Raw genomic sequence first — 16499 nt, forward strand, 5'->3', positions numbered from 1 at the left:
ATCTCACTCTGCAGGCGATATCATTCTGTCTGAAGGCTTTAAATACCATCTCCATGAAGCAAGGGCTTCCTAACTGTTTCTTGAGCTTTGCCCTTGGACCCCGGACTTGTGTATCCAGCGGGACACCTGAATCTTCACCGGGGTGTTTAGTTGGGACGTCAACCTGTACACATCAGAAATCAAAGCCGCCTCTCCCTCCAACTTGCACTTCCTTCAGTCTTCATCTCAGTAAAGGGCAGCTTCTTTCTTTTACTTGCTCAGGCTAAAAACCATGAAGTATTTTTTGATTCTGTTCCTCTCACACAGCACATTTCATCCTAAGAAAGCCTTTGCTGCTCCCTTCAGGACATCTCCAGAGTCGGACCCTCCTCACCGCCTTCCCTCGCCTAGGCCACCCCCAGCCGCAGCCCTCAGCTCCGCTCCTTGCTGTAGCCCTCGCGGCCTCCCACCTCCAGAAAGTCTATTTCTCACACTCCAGTCAAGTTGATCACATTGAAACTCAGTTCAAAAGCCCCCTCATGGCTTTCTACCTGCAGCAGCATCCCTTTAGACCATGGGGCCATGAATGACCTGCCTCCCTGGCTTTTTCTGATCCTTTTTGACCTAATTGCCCATTATTCTGCCCCTACTCATCCTCAGCTACACGAGCTTCAGTGATAGTCCTTGAACTTGCCGGCCAGCCGCTGCCTCAGGGTCAGCGCTCTCCTTTCACTAGATGCCACTTTTTCAGTAAGACCTTCCCTGACTCCTTTTTAAAATATCACCTTCCCATAGTCCTTACCCTCCGTGCTTTAGTTTTCTTCATAGATATTTTCACCATGTAACCTATTTGTTTTAGATATTGTACTTCATTACTTTATATTTTAATACAAATTCAACGAGGGCTGATATTTTTAGACCTTTGGTTCACTTCTGTATCCCCAGCACCTGGAAAACAGCCTAGAACAAAGTAGGCATTTAAAAAATTGCTGCCCGAATAAGTGAGTGAGCAAATGAATGCCCGTTACAGGTGCCCTTGAATGTGCGCGCCGCTTGAACCAGCAGTTTCATTTCTCATAACTTATCCCGAGAACATAACTGCTCAGGTGCACAAAGAAACATGAATTGAAGCATTTTTATTAAGAATGAAAACTGGAAGTAGTAACGGGAAACTGGACATTGAATACACTGTGGTGCAGGTATACTGTAGAAGGCCCCGCACCCTTTAAAGGGCCGTGGCTTTGCTTTGATTGACGCGGAAAGACATTCGCAGCGTAGGGCTAAGTTGCAGAGACCGCAAAGTGTTAATATGGGTCATCTCTTTTTTATTTTATTTATTTATTTTTAAACATATCTTTATTGATTTCAGACAGAGGAAGGGAGAGGGAGAGAGAGAGACAGAAACATCAATGATGAGAGAGTCATTGATCGAGCCCACAACCCGAGCATGTGCCCTGACCGGGAATCGAACCCTGATCGCCTGGATCCTAGGTCAATGCTCAACCGCTGAGCCACGCCCGGCCAGGCAATATGGGTCATCTTTTGACAGCAGGACCATCAGTGATCTTAATTTCCTCCCTCGCGCTTTTGTGTATTTTCTATTTTTTCTCATTATAACCTATGACTTTATATCAGAAAATTCTATGTTTATATAAAGCAGGTTGTCAGATTTTTCACAAGTAGCCATAAGCCTTTGCTCTTTCTGCTGCTTCTTCCGGTAAGGTAGGAATACGTAGCCTGGGGTCTGTGGATGGGCTTCACGGAACCTGTGAACATATTGTGAAATCGGTAAGTCACGGTTTCCACACGCTTACACGTGTGCGTTTTTAGATTATTAAAGTTGCCCATATGCTTCAGTGGGCCTTCCTCAGCGGGTGAGAGTGTGCTCTTGCATTCATTCTTGATGAGCTAGAGGAGGTCATCTTCCTTCAGCCGGCTACATCTTTAACCCCTTTTCCCCCTGTCTTTCTCTAGTTTCCACCTGCTTGGTCTCAGGCAAAACTAAGTGAGTTGAGGTAATGAGAGGGCCTAGTATTAAGCAGGTGCTTATTTTAACTCCTTAACCCGCATGGATGCCCTTGTGCTGAGCGGCATCCGCTTATCAGCGCACTACCATATCTGTTCTTTCTCAGTCCATCAGACTTAAATTGATATTTCTGAAATCCACACACTGCCCTTCAATACTCCTCCCCCTGAAGATCATAGCAAAAAGTATTTTTCTTAGAATTTGTTTGTATCTTACTGGCCTTATCATGAATAGGAATAAATTAGCTCCATTTCATGAGTGGCCATTTTTTCTTTTATCTTATTGTAAACTCAGCTACGTAGGGTAATAAGATGGAGAGGTAATAATATCACGTTGGAGGCCAGGGCTTCAATCATGAATTAATTCCATTTGCTTCCCATCTTTGCCCTTGGTGATAGAATTTTGGCTCCTAGCTCTATTATTTTTGGAGATGCTTTGTTATCCTCACTGATCTAGCTACATTCCTCTTCTTGCAGCCAGACTTTTATAATGGTGTTATAATTAGTTTTGAAATAGCTCAATTAATTTTCACAATAATGTGTTTATTATGGGACATCTCTGAGCTTCAGTGTTATTTGCCCTCTTCACTGTCATATTTTCAGTGGTCACAGTAAGTATTTGCTAGAATAAATGAACTAACAAGTCATAGTTATTTTTTTAACTCCTCCTCTTTTTAGACTTTAATATAAGGAAGGTCTCTGTTTTATGAAAATGAAATGGCCTCAGGAAGTCATGAGTTGTTAGTCACTGGATGTATTCAAATAAACTGGATGACCATATGATGGGAATATCATAGATGAGATTCAAGCATCATTGTTTGGGTAGATTCTCATTAAACTACCTTTTGTTTGAGATTCATGTTTGTTTCAATTAAAATCCACCTTGAAAATTTGCTGATGTTTAAATAGCATGCGTAAATATGTCATAGGAAGTATAAATCATGATCATGATGTGTATGGAGTGCTTACTCTGTTCAGGAACTGTGTGAAGTAATCACTTTTATCACTTGTTTCACTGAATTCTTACAATGACCATATAAGGGTGCAACTCTTTTTCCTATTTGATAGGGGAGGAAACAGAGGCTTGGAAATGTTTAACTTGCCAGGTTAGTAAACTGTGGAGACAGGATTATGACTCTAAGTCCCCTTAAATTGCTGCATTATAGCACCTGGCAACAAGCAAAACATTTTAACAAAAACAGAATCAATATGGTTTGACTGAGGGATGCCAAAAAATACACTTTTTCTCCCCAACTGTCCCATCTCCCGCAATATCTGAGGGACTCACTGGAAGTAGCGAGGTGAAATAGTCAATTTTCTGTGACAAATGAACAAATCTACCTAATGATAATTTTGGCCCTACCACTGGACTTCACTTTTCATATTTCATTGGTTATGCCAGGACCCACATAATATTAATTGACTGACTTAAAATTGTATCCAAATTGCTTGTTACTCACAGATCTGGCTATCAGAGGCTGGACTTTATTATAAATGATGCCTAATTGGGATTATTAACAAATAATAACAATAGATACTGTTTATGGAGTTCTTATGTTTTAGACACCTGCTTTATATGGATTGTGACACTGAGTTCTCATTGTACAGATGAGGAAACTGAGACAGTGAGAGATTGGGTCATAGGTAGTGAAGCTGACCTGGGCTTTCAGTTCCAAAGCCTGTGCATGAAATTCCTTTGCAGTTGTGCCAGCCATGAACTACACTAAAGATATATTTGGCACTAAGAGTGCATGTGGCTTTCTTTTCCAGGTGATTAATTTACAACTGGCTTAGAGCTTAATGTACTGAGATGATCTGATCTTTTTTCTACTTAGGTTTAATTTAAGGCAGCAGAAAAATTCTCCTCTCATGTTGTGTGCAACCTTTTTGTCGGATGAGACGTGGCTTTATTTTTACCCTTGGGTCTTGAGTTATGAAGGAGGCTGTTAAAATGTTAAAATGAAGGATGCCCTGCCACTGTTGCCTACTTCTCTGAAGCTTAATCTTGAATTAGTTTATATTTCTTTCAATGCAAAAGATATGTGAGTAACAAAGCCATAAATTGTGATAAAGGGTGAACTTTATTTCTGATTTTAGTTGCCTCTCAAAATTATTAATAACAAATCAGGAAGACACGATATGTTCAAGTGTGACAAATTATCTTCTTGGGATTTAAAATGTGACTTTTAATTAAAGGTAGTAAATACTCATTAAAGATAAAAGGGAAAATAAAGGACAATAAAAGGAAGGTTAAAAAAATTACTTATGACCCAGCTGGCATGGCTCAGTGGTTGAGTGTCAGTGTATAAACCAGGAGGCCACAGTTCGATTCTGGGTCAGGGCACATGCCCAGGTTTCAGGCTCCATCCCCAGTAGGGGGCATGCAAGAGGCAGCTGATCGATGTTTCTCTCTCATTGATGTTTCTCTCTCTCTCCCTTCCTCTGAAATCAATAAAAACATATTAAAAATAAATAAATAAAAAGTATATAAAAAGTTTAAAAAAATGACCCATATTTCTATCACTCAATCGCTTTTTAAAACGTTGATACGTTTTGTTTGAATTGCATATTTCTCCCATGATCAAATGGTAATGTATCAGTTAGGATTCTTGGTTGTAAAGGGACTTTGGAGGTGGTGGGTGGGAGGGCAGCTGACAGAGCTGATGGGATCCTGAAGCAGCAGAATTTGGAACAGGCAATAACTGGAGGCTCCCTGGTGGGCCAGCAAGCAGGAAAGAGAATGCAGAATGACCTTAACATAACTGAGTGGAAGCTGCTGGCCCTGCACAGTGCAGGTTCCTTCCCTCCCTTCCTGGCTGTGCTCCATTAAGAATCTGAATCTTGAGAAAGAGGGTCTGATTGCTGCGGTGTGTCATGGGCCTGCCCCTGGCTGTGACCTGGGAAGGAAGAGAAGATTTGACCTCTTTGCTTTTTGAAATGAGAAAGATAGCTCATATACTATCTTTATTGAGTGTTTTGTTTGTGCACAGTAATGTTCCAAGTGCTGTCTTAAATCAGCTCTTTCAGATCCTCACAGAAGTCCTTTGAGGCAAGTATGATTCCCATCCTCATATTAGAGCTGAGCAATCAAATGAGGTCCAGAGAGGAGAAGTGGCTCACCACCGCCATGAGGGGTGCAGGGATGTTTAATCTCTTTGCTCTGCTTGGCCTTGGGGCAGTGGGGGGAGGGGAAGCAGGCCTGCCTCTCACAGAGACATCACCAATGGGGAACACTAGAGTTCCCAAAATGAATATGACTGTTACTAGAAAAATGATTCATTAAAAGGCCCAGTGTTCATTGCAGATACTTTTAATTCATAATTATGCGATAATCATATTTTCCTGAGATTTATGTCTCCATACAAGTTTATGCATCTTACAGTGACTGGTTTTGAAGCTATGGGTCAACTCCTTTTCAACTTTTTTTTCTTATTTTAATGAGAATTAATTTTAATTGAATACTAGACATATACTGGACATACTTTTAAGTGTTTTACATCATTATTTATTTTTTCTTTATTAAATGTTTTTCGTATTCTATATTTCATTTTTTAAAAACTGAGTGATGCTAATGAAAATGTAACTATTGGTCGAATATTTAACTTCTGAAAGGTTATTCTTGTTTATGGGGCATAGTGTCAGCTTCATTGTTATTAAAGGCTACTTTCGTGCCTCAAGTTCAGGAATTCAATATAGGTACCGTTTCTAATAACAGCTAGAGGAGGATGGCAATAACAGGGCTTATGCCTCAGTAGGTTAAGGGTGACAACTATATAGCAATGGGCCTGTGGGTTTGCTAATGTTATTTTTTTAAAAAATGCAGATGCCTCTCTGTCATTATAGAATTCACTAGTTGAACTAATAATGACTACCTGTTATTAAATAATATAGAAACTCTGGTGTTTTTTGGATCAAAAACTAAACAAGTTTTATTATTATTATTTTAAAATATATCTTCATTGATTTCAGAGAGGGGAAAAGAGAAGGAGAGAGAGAGGTAGAAACATCAGTGATGAGAGAGTCATTGATCGGCTGCCTCCTGCATGCCCCCGACTGGGGATCGAGCCCGCAACCCGGGCATGTGCCCTGACCGGGAATTGGACCCCGATCTCCTGGATCCTAGGTCGATGCTCAACCGCTGAGCCACGCCCTGCCGGGCAAAAACAAGGAGTTTTATTCTTAATAACTTCTAACTATGGTTTATGTTCTTGACTGCTTGGTTTCTTTTTAAATCTAAAATAGAATTTTACTATATATTATGTTAAAAATTAATACATAATTAATGAAGAAAATTCAAAGATATAAAAATATATTTAAGGTTTTTCCCATTCTTTCCCCATAATTGTACCCCTTGAGGTAACCACTCTTAACATTTGACACGTATCCTTCTTGATTGTTTCTTGTGTAAATACACACATAGTTTTTGCAGACAAAATGGAATTCTATAGAGAGCTCTTCTGTTTTGTTTACTCAGTAGTAAACTGTGACATTGTTTTATTTCTGAATGTCATTCTTCTGTAGAGTGGCATAGTGTTTTAGAATATGGATGTATCATAATTACTCTGAGTAAATAGTTGGCATTTTATCAGTTTTTTAATATTTTAAATAAATCTGCAGTCAGAACCTTCTGCGTATATCATTGCTAATTTGTGCAGTTATTTTACATGGATTGGTAGATTTGAAATTGTGATTTAAAGTGTATGTACATTAAGTGTATTGATAGTTTTAGCAAACTGCCTTTTAAGAAGTCACTGTAAATTTATTTTGCTACAAATAGTATGTCATAGTGTTTATTTTTCCACATTCTTATTGGCACTAGATATTATTACATTTTGATTATTGCTTATCTGATTGGTAAATCCATTAAGTTGCTTTTCTTATTGATTTGCAGGTGCTTTTCATTAACCACTGACATATCATGTATTTAATTTTATCTTATAGAATGTAATTTATGGTTTAATTTTATTTATACTATTTTTTTCTGTTGAGGACTTTTTAAATTTTATGTAGTTAACATGTAATTGATCTATTTTTAATTTATAGTTTCTGTTTTATTCTAAATTCTTGCCTCTTTCAATTATGGCTAATTTCTCGCTTCTAAAGTTTATTCCCAGCAGTATACAAAAATGTGTAGTATTTCTTACAAATAGAAATAAAGAAAAACCTCTGTTGACTATATCTTTCATCAGCTGCCTTTCAGTTTCTCCAAAAGTGTCTGTACCTGTTATCTCTTATTTCTGTCTGCTGTTCTCTCTTGAGCCTACTTCAAGAAGGCTTTATTTTCTATAAGATTTTCTGGAATAGCTTTAGGGTTCACCAGAAAACTGATTTGCTAAATCCAGTGGTTCAGTCTTTATCTTATTTGACCTATTAGTAGTATTCGATGCAGTTCATTACTCCCTCTTCCTTGAGGCACCTGCTTCATCACTAGGCCTTTGGGACACCACTCTTACTTTTCACTCGTCTAATCTCACTAGCCACACTTATTGTTTTTTGTTTGTTTTTGCTGGTTTCTCCTCAAAATGTGAAAGTGCCCTTCTTTCATCTGTAGTAATTCCTGAGGTATTCCCCATGCCTTTCAATACAATCTATATGCCTTTGACTCCCAAATTTTTATCTCTACTAGGGACCTGTTTCCACCTCAGACATGTCCTCTCTTTTTTATTTTTTTCATTCTGGAATGTAAAGCTCTTTTTAATTAAAATCTAGTTGACATACAATATTATATTAGTTTCAGGTGTACAACAGTGATTTGACATTTGCATACTTTACGAAGTGATCACCGCGAGGTGTCTAGTAACCATCTGTCACTGTACAAAGTTACTGCAACATCATCTTCTGTATTCCCTGTGCTGTTCTTTACATACCCAGGATTTATTTATGTTATAACTCTAAGTTTGCAACTCTTAATCCCCTGACAACATGGAAAGACCTAGAGGGTATCTTCAAAATAAGTCAGAGAAAGACAACTACTGTATCATTTCAGTTATATGAGTAATATAAAAAAATGAAACAAATGAGCAAACAAAACGGACTCATACATACAGACAACACACTGATAGTTGCCAGTAGGCTGGGCGGTGAGAGGATGGCTGAAGCTGTGAAGGGGATTAGGAGGTACAGACTTACAGTTCTGCATGTCCTTTTGAGTGTTCATGAGGTTCCAAACATAACACATCTAAGTTTAAAACTTGATTCAAATTATATCAGTTTGTCTTCATTTGATAATGTCTTGGTTTTTTCCCAATTTCTGAGAGTATTTTTGCTGGATATAGGATTCTTGGCTGATAGATTTTTCTTTCATCCCATGAAAAATATTGTGCCACTGCCTTCTGTTTCCATTGCTGCTGCTGAGAAATCCACTGCCATTCCAATTTCCCTTTTCCTATATATAATGTATTGATTTTTTTTCTGTATGCTTGTAATATTTTTTCTTTGTTTTTAGTTTTTAGAAATCTAATTATGATGAGTATTTCTTTAAGTTGGTCTTGTGTGGGGTTTGCTTAGATTCTTGAATCTGTGAGTTTATGTTTCTTGCCAAACTTGGGAAGTTTTCAGTCATTATTTAGTCAAGTATTTTTTCAGCCCATCCTCTTTGTCTTCTTTTATGGATTCTAATTATACAAATCTTAGGCCTTTTGTTATAGTTTCACAGTCCTCTAAGACTATTTTGCTCCGGTTGTTCAGATTGGGTAATTTTTATTTTTCAGTTAACAGATTCTTTTCACGGTGCCCTTCATTCTACCAGTTATCCTGTCCTTTAAATCTTTTATTTCAGTTATCATATTTCCCAGTTCTCAAACTTCCATTTGATTCTTTGTTTATTTGGTTTTTTTATTTCTTTGCTGAGGTTTTCTGTTTTTTCTTTGTTGTTGTTTCAAGTGTATTCAAATATATCTGTTATTGCTTCTTTTTATCAGTGATTCTTTAAAATCTTTGTCAGGTAACAACATCTCTATCATCTTGCTGCTAATATCTGTCTATCTATCTATCTATCTATCTATCTATCTATCTATCTATCTATCATCTATATCTATCTATCTATCATCTATCTATCTATCTATCATCTATCTATCTATCTATCTATCTATCTATCTATCTATCTATCATCTATATCTATCTATCTATCATCTATCTATCTATCATCTATCTATCTATCTATCTATCTATCTATCTATCTATCTATCTATCTATCTATCTATCTCTATCTATCATCTATCTATCTATCATCTATATCTATCTATCTATCTATCTATCTATCTATCTATCTATCTATCTATCTATCTATCTATCATCTATCTATCTATCTATCTATCTATCTATCTATCTATCTATCTATCACCTATCATCTATCTATCATCTATCTATCATCTATCTATCTATCATCTATCATCTATCTATCTATCTATCTATCTATCTATCTATCTATCTATCTATCTATCTATCATCTATCTATCTATCTATCTATCTATCAATCATCTATCTATCTATCTATCTATCTATCTATCTATCTATCTATCATCTATATCTATCTATCTATCATCTATCTATCTATCTATCTATCTATCTATCTATCTATCTATCTATCTATCTATCATCTATCTATCTATCTATCTATCTATCTATCTATCTATCATCTATCTATCTATCACCTATCTATCTATCTATCTATCTATCTATCTATCTATCTATCTATCTATCATCTATCTATCTATCATCTATCATCTATCTATCATCTATCTATCATCTATCTATCTATCATCTATCTATCTATCATCTATCTATCTATCTATCTATCTATCTATCTATCTATCTATCTATCATCTATCTATCTATCTATCTATCTATCTATCTATCTATCTATCTATCTATCTATCATCATCTATCTATCATCTATCTATCTATCTATCATCTATCTATCTATCTATCTATCTATCTATCTATCTATCTATCTATCATCTATCTATCTATCATCATCTATCTATCTATCTATCATCTATCATCATCTATCTCTGTCATCATCTGTCTATCAATCATCATCATCATCATCATCTATCTATTGTCTTTTTGTCATTAATTTGAGATCTTTTTGGTCTTGGTATGGCCTATGGTTTTCAGTTTAAACCTGCTCATTCTTGTATCATGTTCTGAGACTTGGATCTTGTTTCCACTCCCTGTTTTACCTAGATTTCTCTGACACTGCTTTGTCAGGATGGGAGAGTGCCTCCTTCTTACTCACAGGAGGAAGTTGAAGTCTGGGTTCTCCACTTGACCTTCTGTTAAGAACTGAAGGGGAGCTTGTATTACTCCTGGGTGAGGGTAAAGTTTCCCACTCGCCACATGGTCTCTGCTGGTAGAGATGGTCTTATTACTGCTGTGTGCTGAAAGCCCTGACTCTGCTGAGCTTCCTCTGACACTGTCACAGTCAGGAGAGTAACAGTGCTTTGTTACTGCCTTTGAGGGCGGGACACCAAGCTCCCCCTCATGTGGTCTCCACTGATGCCGGGAAGCTTTATGACTGGCCAGCTGAGCTGGGTTAAAAGTCTTCTCTCACCACCCTAGCGGAGGTGTTGGGTGCATCATTTCTGCCTCAAGATGATGAAAATCCAGTGTCCCCATTTAGCCCTTGCTGGCATGATTGAGGGCGTGACCATGGTTTTTTTCTTTGGTGTTTGACTAGAAGGAAGTGATTATTTTCTAAAAGTTTTTGCCTTGCCAGTCTCCCTCTTTCTTGGTACTCGGGCTAGAGGGAGCAGGCGGTTTCTTCTCCCCCCCCCCCCCCCATCGCATCGCTTGGTGTTTCCAGGCTGCAGGCTTCTTCAGTTCCAAGCGTGCATATATGAGGCCGAAAGAAAACCCAGGGAGCTCACCATTGTCTTGTTCCTCAGGTCCTCAGTCCCTCGCTGTTTGTTTTTTGACTTCCATCTTTTAGACTCTTCTTAGGTTTGTTTCCTGATATAATGTCTCGCTGGTCTTAGGGGGAGGGACGGGAAGCACACCTCCTCCGCCTTCTGGAGCCGAGGTCGTGGCCGTCGCCGTGAACTGCGCCGTCACCGGGCTCCCGCGGCTCTCCCCTGGCAGGTACCTGGAACTCGAGAGCAGCGGCCACCGGAACGAAGTCAGGCTGCACTACCGCTCGGGCCGCCGCGCGCACACCGAGGCCTTCCCGTACATTTTGGCTGATGACAAGTGGCACAAGCTTTCCTTAGCCGTCAGTGCCTCCCACCTGACTTTACACGTTGACTGCAATAAGTAAGTGACACGTTCGCAGTTCAGGGCATGGGAGATGCTAAGAAATGACTGCCGCTTACCTTACTGGCTCACTGACATTACTTCCCTGATGTTTCTTATTTTGCAGAATATATGAGAGAGTGGTGGAAAAGCCCTCCATAGACTTGCCTGTGGGCACAACGTTTTGGCTGGGACAGAGAAATAATGCGCACGGATATTTTAAGGTATCTTTTGACTAAAGTCTGAGCATAAGCGTATATATAAATGCTTTTTGATGAGTTTGGAAAAGTGCATTTTACTGTTTATGGTGTGAAACAAAATGATTTGTGTAGTTTTTTCTATTTGTTTATTTCTATTTTGGCTTTTTTATGCTATGTGTTATTTAGCTGACAAACACCACTTTCTCTTTTTCCCCTAATGAGTTTGATCTTTAGACATTCAGAGAAGATCACAAGACTACAAGCAGGGCAGTTAACATATCATTCTCGAAGTTAGGCATTCAAAGTAATAAAAGTCTAAAATGTTAGTATATAAATAAACTCTCCACTACTGAAATATAAAGTTTGATGATACTTTCACAGGGATATTATTAATAGAGAATTGAAAGCTTTTTAATATTTATTATTCATGGTCTCCTTATATACTAGAAAGTGAGAAAGCAATATATATATGCACAAATATATATATATATATACACATATACACACACAAACATATATATGTATACACACAAAAAAATCTATCAAAAGTAGAAAGTAGCCCAGCCAGTGTGGCTCAGTGGTTGAGGGTTTACCCATGAACCCGGAGCTTATGGTTCGATTTCCAGTCAGGGCACATGCCTGGGGTGCAGGCTTGGTCCCCAGTAGGGGGCTTGCAGGAAGCAGCCGATCAATGTTTCTCATTGATGTTTCTATCTCTCTCCCTCTCCCTTCCTCTCTGAAACCAATAAAAACATAAAGTAGAAAACAGTCGTAATTTATATCTTTTTCTTAATGTCTACTTAGAGACACACTCTGTAGAATTCCACATTGTAGAGGATCTAAAAGACATGCCACTTAACTTTCTGTATTTAAAGGAATAAAATCCAGAATGTTTCTTGTTCCATAAGTGTAATCATTTGTTCCCCAGTGACTATGATACACAAGTGGCCTGGCAAATGGTTGTTAAAAGAATGATAGGGGGTGTGTCCAACTCGTGGAATTTTAGGTGGAGGAGGTACCGATAACTTTAAAATTGTATTCTAAGCAGGGTTTATAATTCTAGAATGGTGTTTTTAAAAGTGAAACTTCATCTATTACCTGGAAACCATGTGCTTTGAATATGTTATTTCATCTAATCCTAGTCTTGCTGGCTTTGATGCAAGGTCTTTTTTGCCCTTTCTTCCCCTCTTCACATATGCATAAACCTGCTCATGGAGGTTAAGTAGCTTCTCTGAAGCTAGTCACGGGGAATTGGTCCCATTTCTGCAAATCCTGAAAATTCAATGCTGTTTTCCCATGTAAGGGATGGCAAATTTGCGCCGTGAGTGCCAAGTCTCTTCTCTATTTAATCATAACAGTCTTTCCCATGGAGCCCAGATGAGGCCTCAGAATCCTTCTCATACATTAATTATGTGCACTACTCTAGGGATCATACTTTTATTGTTGACTGAATGGTGCCTACTAGAGATGTGCTGTGCACATATACACAGTAGCCTTGTTTTTATCTTGCCTCTTCCAAGCGATAGGAGTTTTTATATAAATTGCCCCCTCAATTTAAACCCAAGCAGACAACAGGTCCATCACTTGCCACAGAACACTAAAATACTTATCCTTCACATTGCCATTCTTTTTGTACCACGCCATTAATCAGATAAAATAGCTAGAAGGTTATTGGTCAGTGTTTGGCAAATCTTTATCCAAAATTGTCTTGAAAATATGTTGGTATTATCACTCCTGTCACTAGACTTCCTGTTTGCGTTTCTCAAAGAGATAAAGTGAAATAATATTAAAGAAAATGTACAAAGTTGATGAAAGAAGAGAGGAGGGTGGTTGGTGAAAGGGGCAGCTGGAGAGTGTCTGATGAGGCCATTCCTGAGCTACCTTTTGGCCATTGCTTTCAGAGTCCCAAAAGCTGGAAGCTAATTACACCTTAATGACTGAGGATGCATGTAAATTTTGCCTAGAAACATGTAATGTGGCCTTCTGTAAAATGTGTTATTTCCAGCTGGCATTTAAAAAATTTCATGCTAAACTTTCTGTACTCTTAAGGACTTGTCACTGCGGCTTGTATAGCTGTTTAATTTATCTTTTGTCCTTTTCGAGTTGAGATATTAGTTTTAAAAGATTGCCCTGAAAAATGAGAAATGCTCAAATGAGCATTGCTTTTATAACTCAGTTATTCTGTTCTTTTCTTTTGATGATTGCAGTTAATTTAAAATTGGTATCAATTTTACCGTTGTTGAAACCAGGAGTGATTTTCAGGTTGATTTTTAAAGGTCATTTTCAAGACTTACTTCAGTGGCTAAGTAAAAATAACTTCTCAAAATAACATGACTATTGCCTCTTAATTATATCTTGACATTTGACCTTCAGGCTTTAAAAATATTATCAATAAGAGAGCCCATGGGTAATCATCTATTTTCCCTTATGTATTCCTTTCCCTTTGGTTTGAAGTCAAAGCAATGTATTAAAAAAGATTTTACTCAGGGATTTTGGTGATTCTATCCTGTAATGTTTTCCTTTGTGAACTTGATGAACATAATTTGGGTAGATGAAAGTAATATGGTTTTTATTTAATTTTTCATACACAGGGTATAATGCAAGATGTGCAATTACTTGTCATGCCCCAGGGATTTATTGCTCAGTGCCCAGATCTTAATCGCAGTAAGTCCATTAGGTTTTGTGTTGTGTGATTAAAGTGTGCTTCTTGCTTAATTTTGTCCAGGATGTCAGTTTGAAATTGGAGTTTCCTATATGAGTTGTCAGCATAGGCTTAACCAGATTGAACTCCTTATAAATACAACTTGACCCATGTAGTGTTTGCAATTTCAGCCTGTCCAACTTGCAATGACTTCCACGGACTTGTGCAGAAAATCATGGAGCTGCAGGACATTTTGGCCAAAACATCAGCCAAGGTAAAAGCTACTTAGAAATACAGTGTGGGGGAGCTCAAAAACCCTTGAGGTTCTTTATAGATATTTTTATAACCATAGATGTTCACCTTTGAGACTTTTTTTATACTACACTCTTTGCTAGGGTTAAATCTAAATCTAAATCCCTTGCATAAGGAAAGGGCTTATAAATATTCAAACCCTGGCCATCTATATAACAAATGATTCAATAAGTCATGAATAAGGCAGATTACCTGTTTTTTATACTGCTTATTACAACAGGATTTATTGTTTATTTTAGTGTTTATTTTAATGAGTTTTTCTTTAAACAGAAGGAGAGGATATTGTAAAGAATGTAGACACTAGGATTATGTGAAGGAAATGGTCCCACAAATGCTTTCTACACTGTGTTGCAGTTGTAGGATAATTCACTGTCTTACCTACAATTTTATCAGGCTGTTGTCATTTACATAGTACTCACTAATAGCTTGAAAGTTGTGTTGTATAGGGATGATTTGTTTCTGACACAATATAAATTTTAAAATTTATGATTTCACTTGAGTTGACATAGTCATGAAATTAAACATTTTTACAAATGGAAAGCGCTTCTCTGTATTGTGGGCGATGCTATTTTGACTTAGCCTTCACTTATATCTTATAAATTAAACTTTTTTTCCAAAGGCAAGAACAAATTTACAAAAATAAGAGGGAGAAAATCCTCTCTTTTAAACTAAAGTTATAAATATATTTATAAAAATCGGTGATGGGCACAGCCACTGTTACTGCTATACACTAACACAATCGGATGACTGCTGGAGTATTTTTGATTTGTGCATCGCTGGAGTGGTGAGCAGTCCGAACCCCTTTCTTTGTGCCGCAGTTGTCTCGGGCTGAGCAGAGAATGAATAGGCTGGATCAGTGCTACTGCGAGAGAACCTGCACCGTGAAGGGAACCACCTACCGAGAATTCGAGTCCTGGACAGACGGCTGTAAGAACTGCACGTGCCTGGTATGGCTTTCGCTGGATTTCAGAGGAAGGGACCTCGGATGCCCCCACTCTTTAAAAATTTATTAAAATAATGTAATCATGAAAATTTTAAGACCCATTTCCATAAGAAAGGCACAACACTAACGTGGCCAGCAAACCCGGTCACATCTAAAGAACTGCGTGCTGCATTATTAAAGACACTTTCGAGCCTGTAAAGATTGTTATGGCTCAGGAATGCTATAACATTTAAATTTATTGGTACACACATGAACTGAGCAATTTAAATTGGTTTAGTAAGGTGATTCTCAAAGGATTCTATCCTGTGATCCTTAGCATTTCCAGGAATTTCCCCCTCACGTATTTATTAATGTATTTTAATAAAACTAAATTGAATGCAGCATGAAATACTGTGACCAGATTGGTCCATATAAACAAATGATGGAGTTTAATTAAGATCATCTTTAAGTGTTTGCTAATATAGTGGAATACAAATTATAGGGTTTAAATAAATATGATTTCTCTAGTTGCTCACTAATCAAGTAGAATATTTAGTGCATTATTATTATTTCAAACTTCACAAGCAGTTTGGTTTTGAACTTCTAAATTCCACACGAATTCATCTATTAAAACTGGTTAACTGGAAAGAAATCAGAGGTCTACGTGAATTAGTCTTTTTTTTAAAAAACTTCCCCAAGTCCATCAAGTTTATTCAAAAGCAGAATATCACCCATGTAAAAAGGTCAAAGGTAGCACACACGTGTGTGTGTGTGTTATGTGATTTTTCTATTCAGGGACATATTATGCTCCTACTAAAGTCATAGCCCTTTCAAAATAAAGGAAAACCTTCCCAATTTGTTAATTGGGGGTCAAAAATTCAACTGAGTAAAACACGAGATGTGGTATAGTGAGGTCCATAAAATGACTAGAACAGCAGCTAGCAACCTGGGAGTCCTAGATGACCTCCAGGAATCAAATTCCTTGCCCACTCTGCCTGTAGGTTGGCACCTCTTGTGGTGAGTGTCCGCGCCACCTCCACCTCTTGGTGGCAGCCTGTGCCATCCTAAATGCCCGGGGGCAGATTCCGAGTCCTGAGGCTGGGCCTTCAGGAAGGCTGCAGTTATTTTCCTGGTCTGTCGATACTCACTTGGTGAGTAATGTGGGGAGACGCGTGTCCCAGGCTCACTG

At 37.9% G+C, this 16499-nt stretch overlaps 1 protein-coding gene across 2 annotated transcripts in view; it reads left to right on the forward strand.

The window, feature by feature from the left end:
- The window catches only part of NELL2 (neural EGFL like 2), a 285918-nt gene that overhangs the window by 68049 nt on the left and 201370 nt on the right, over positions 1-16499 (forward strand). For both annotated transcript variants that reach the window (XM_087814712.1, XM_087814711.1), the window contains exons 5-9: positions 11086-11256; positions 11363-11459; positions 14027-14099; positions 14268-14350; positions 15207-15335. In XM_087814712.1, coding sequence (XP_087670838.1) covers positions 11086-11256; positions 11363-11459; positions 14027-14099; positions 14268-14350; positions 15207-15335 — 553 coding nt within the window. The remainder of the gene's footprint in view (positions 1-11085; positions 11257-11362; positions 11460-14026; positions 14100-14267; positions 14351-15206; positions 15336-16499) is intronic.

This window comes from Miniopterus natalensis, chromosome 2, assembly GCF_054644295.1.
Source record: "Miniopterus natalensis isolate mMinNat1 chromosome 2, mMinNat1.hap1, whole genome shotgun sequence".
NCBI classification, from domain to species: Eukaryota; Metazoa; Chordata; class Mammalia; order Chiroptera; family Miniopteridae; genus Miniopterus; species Miniopterus natalensis.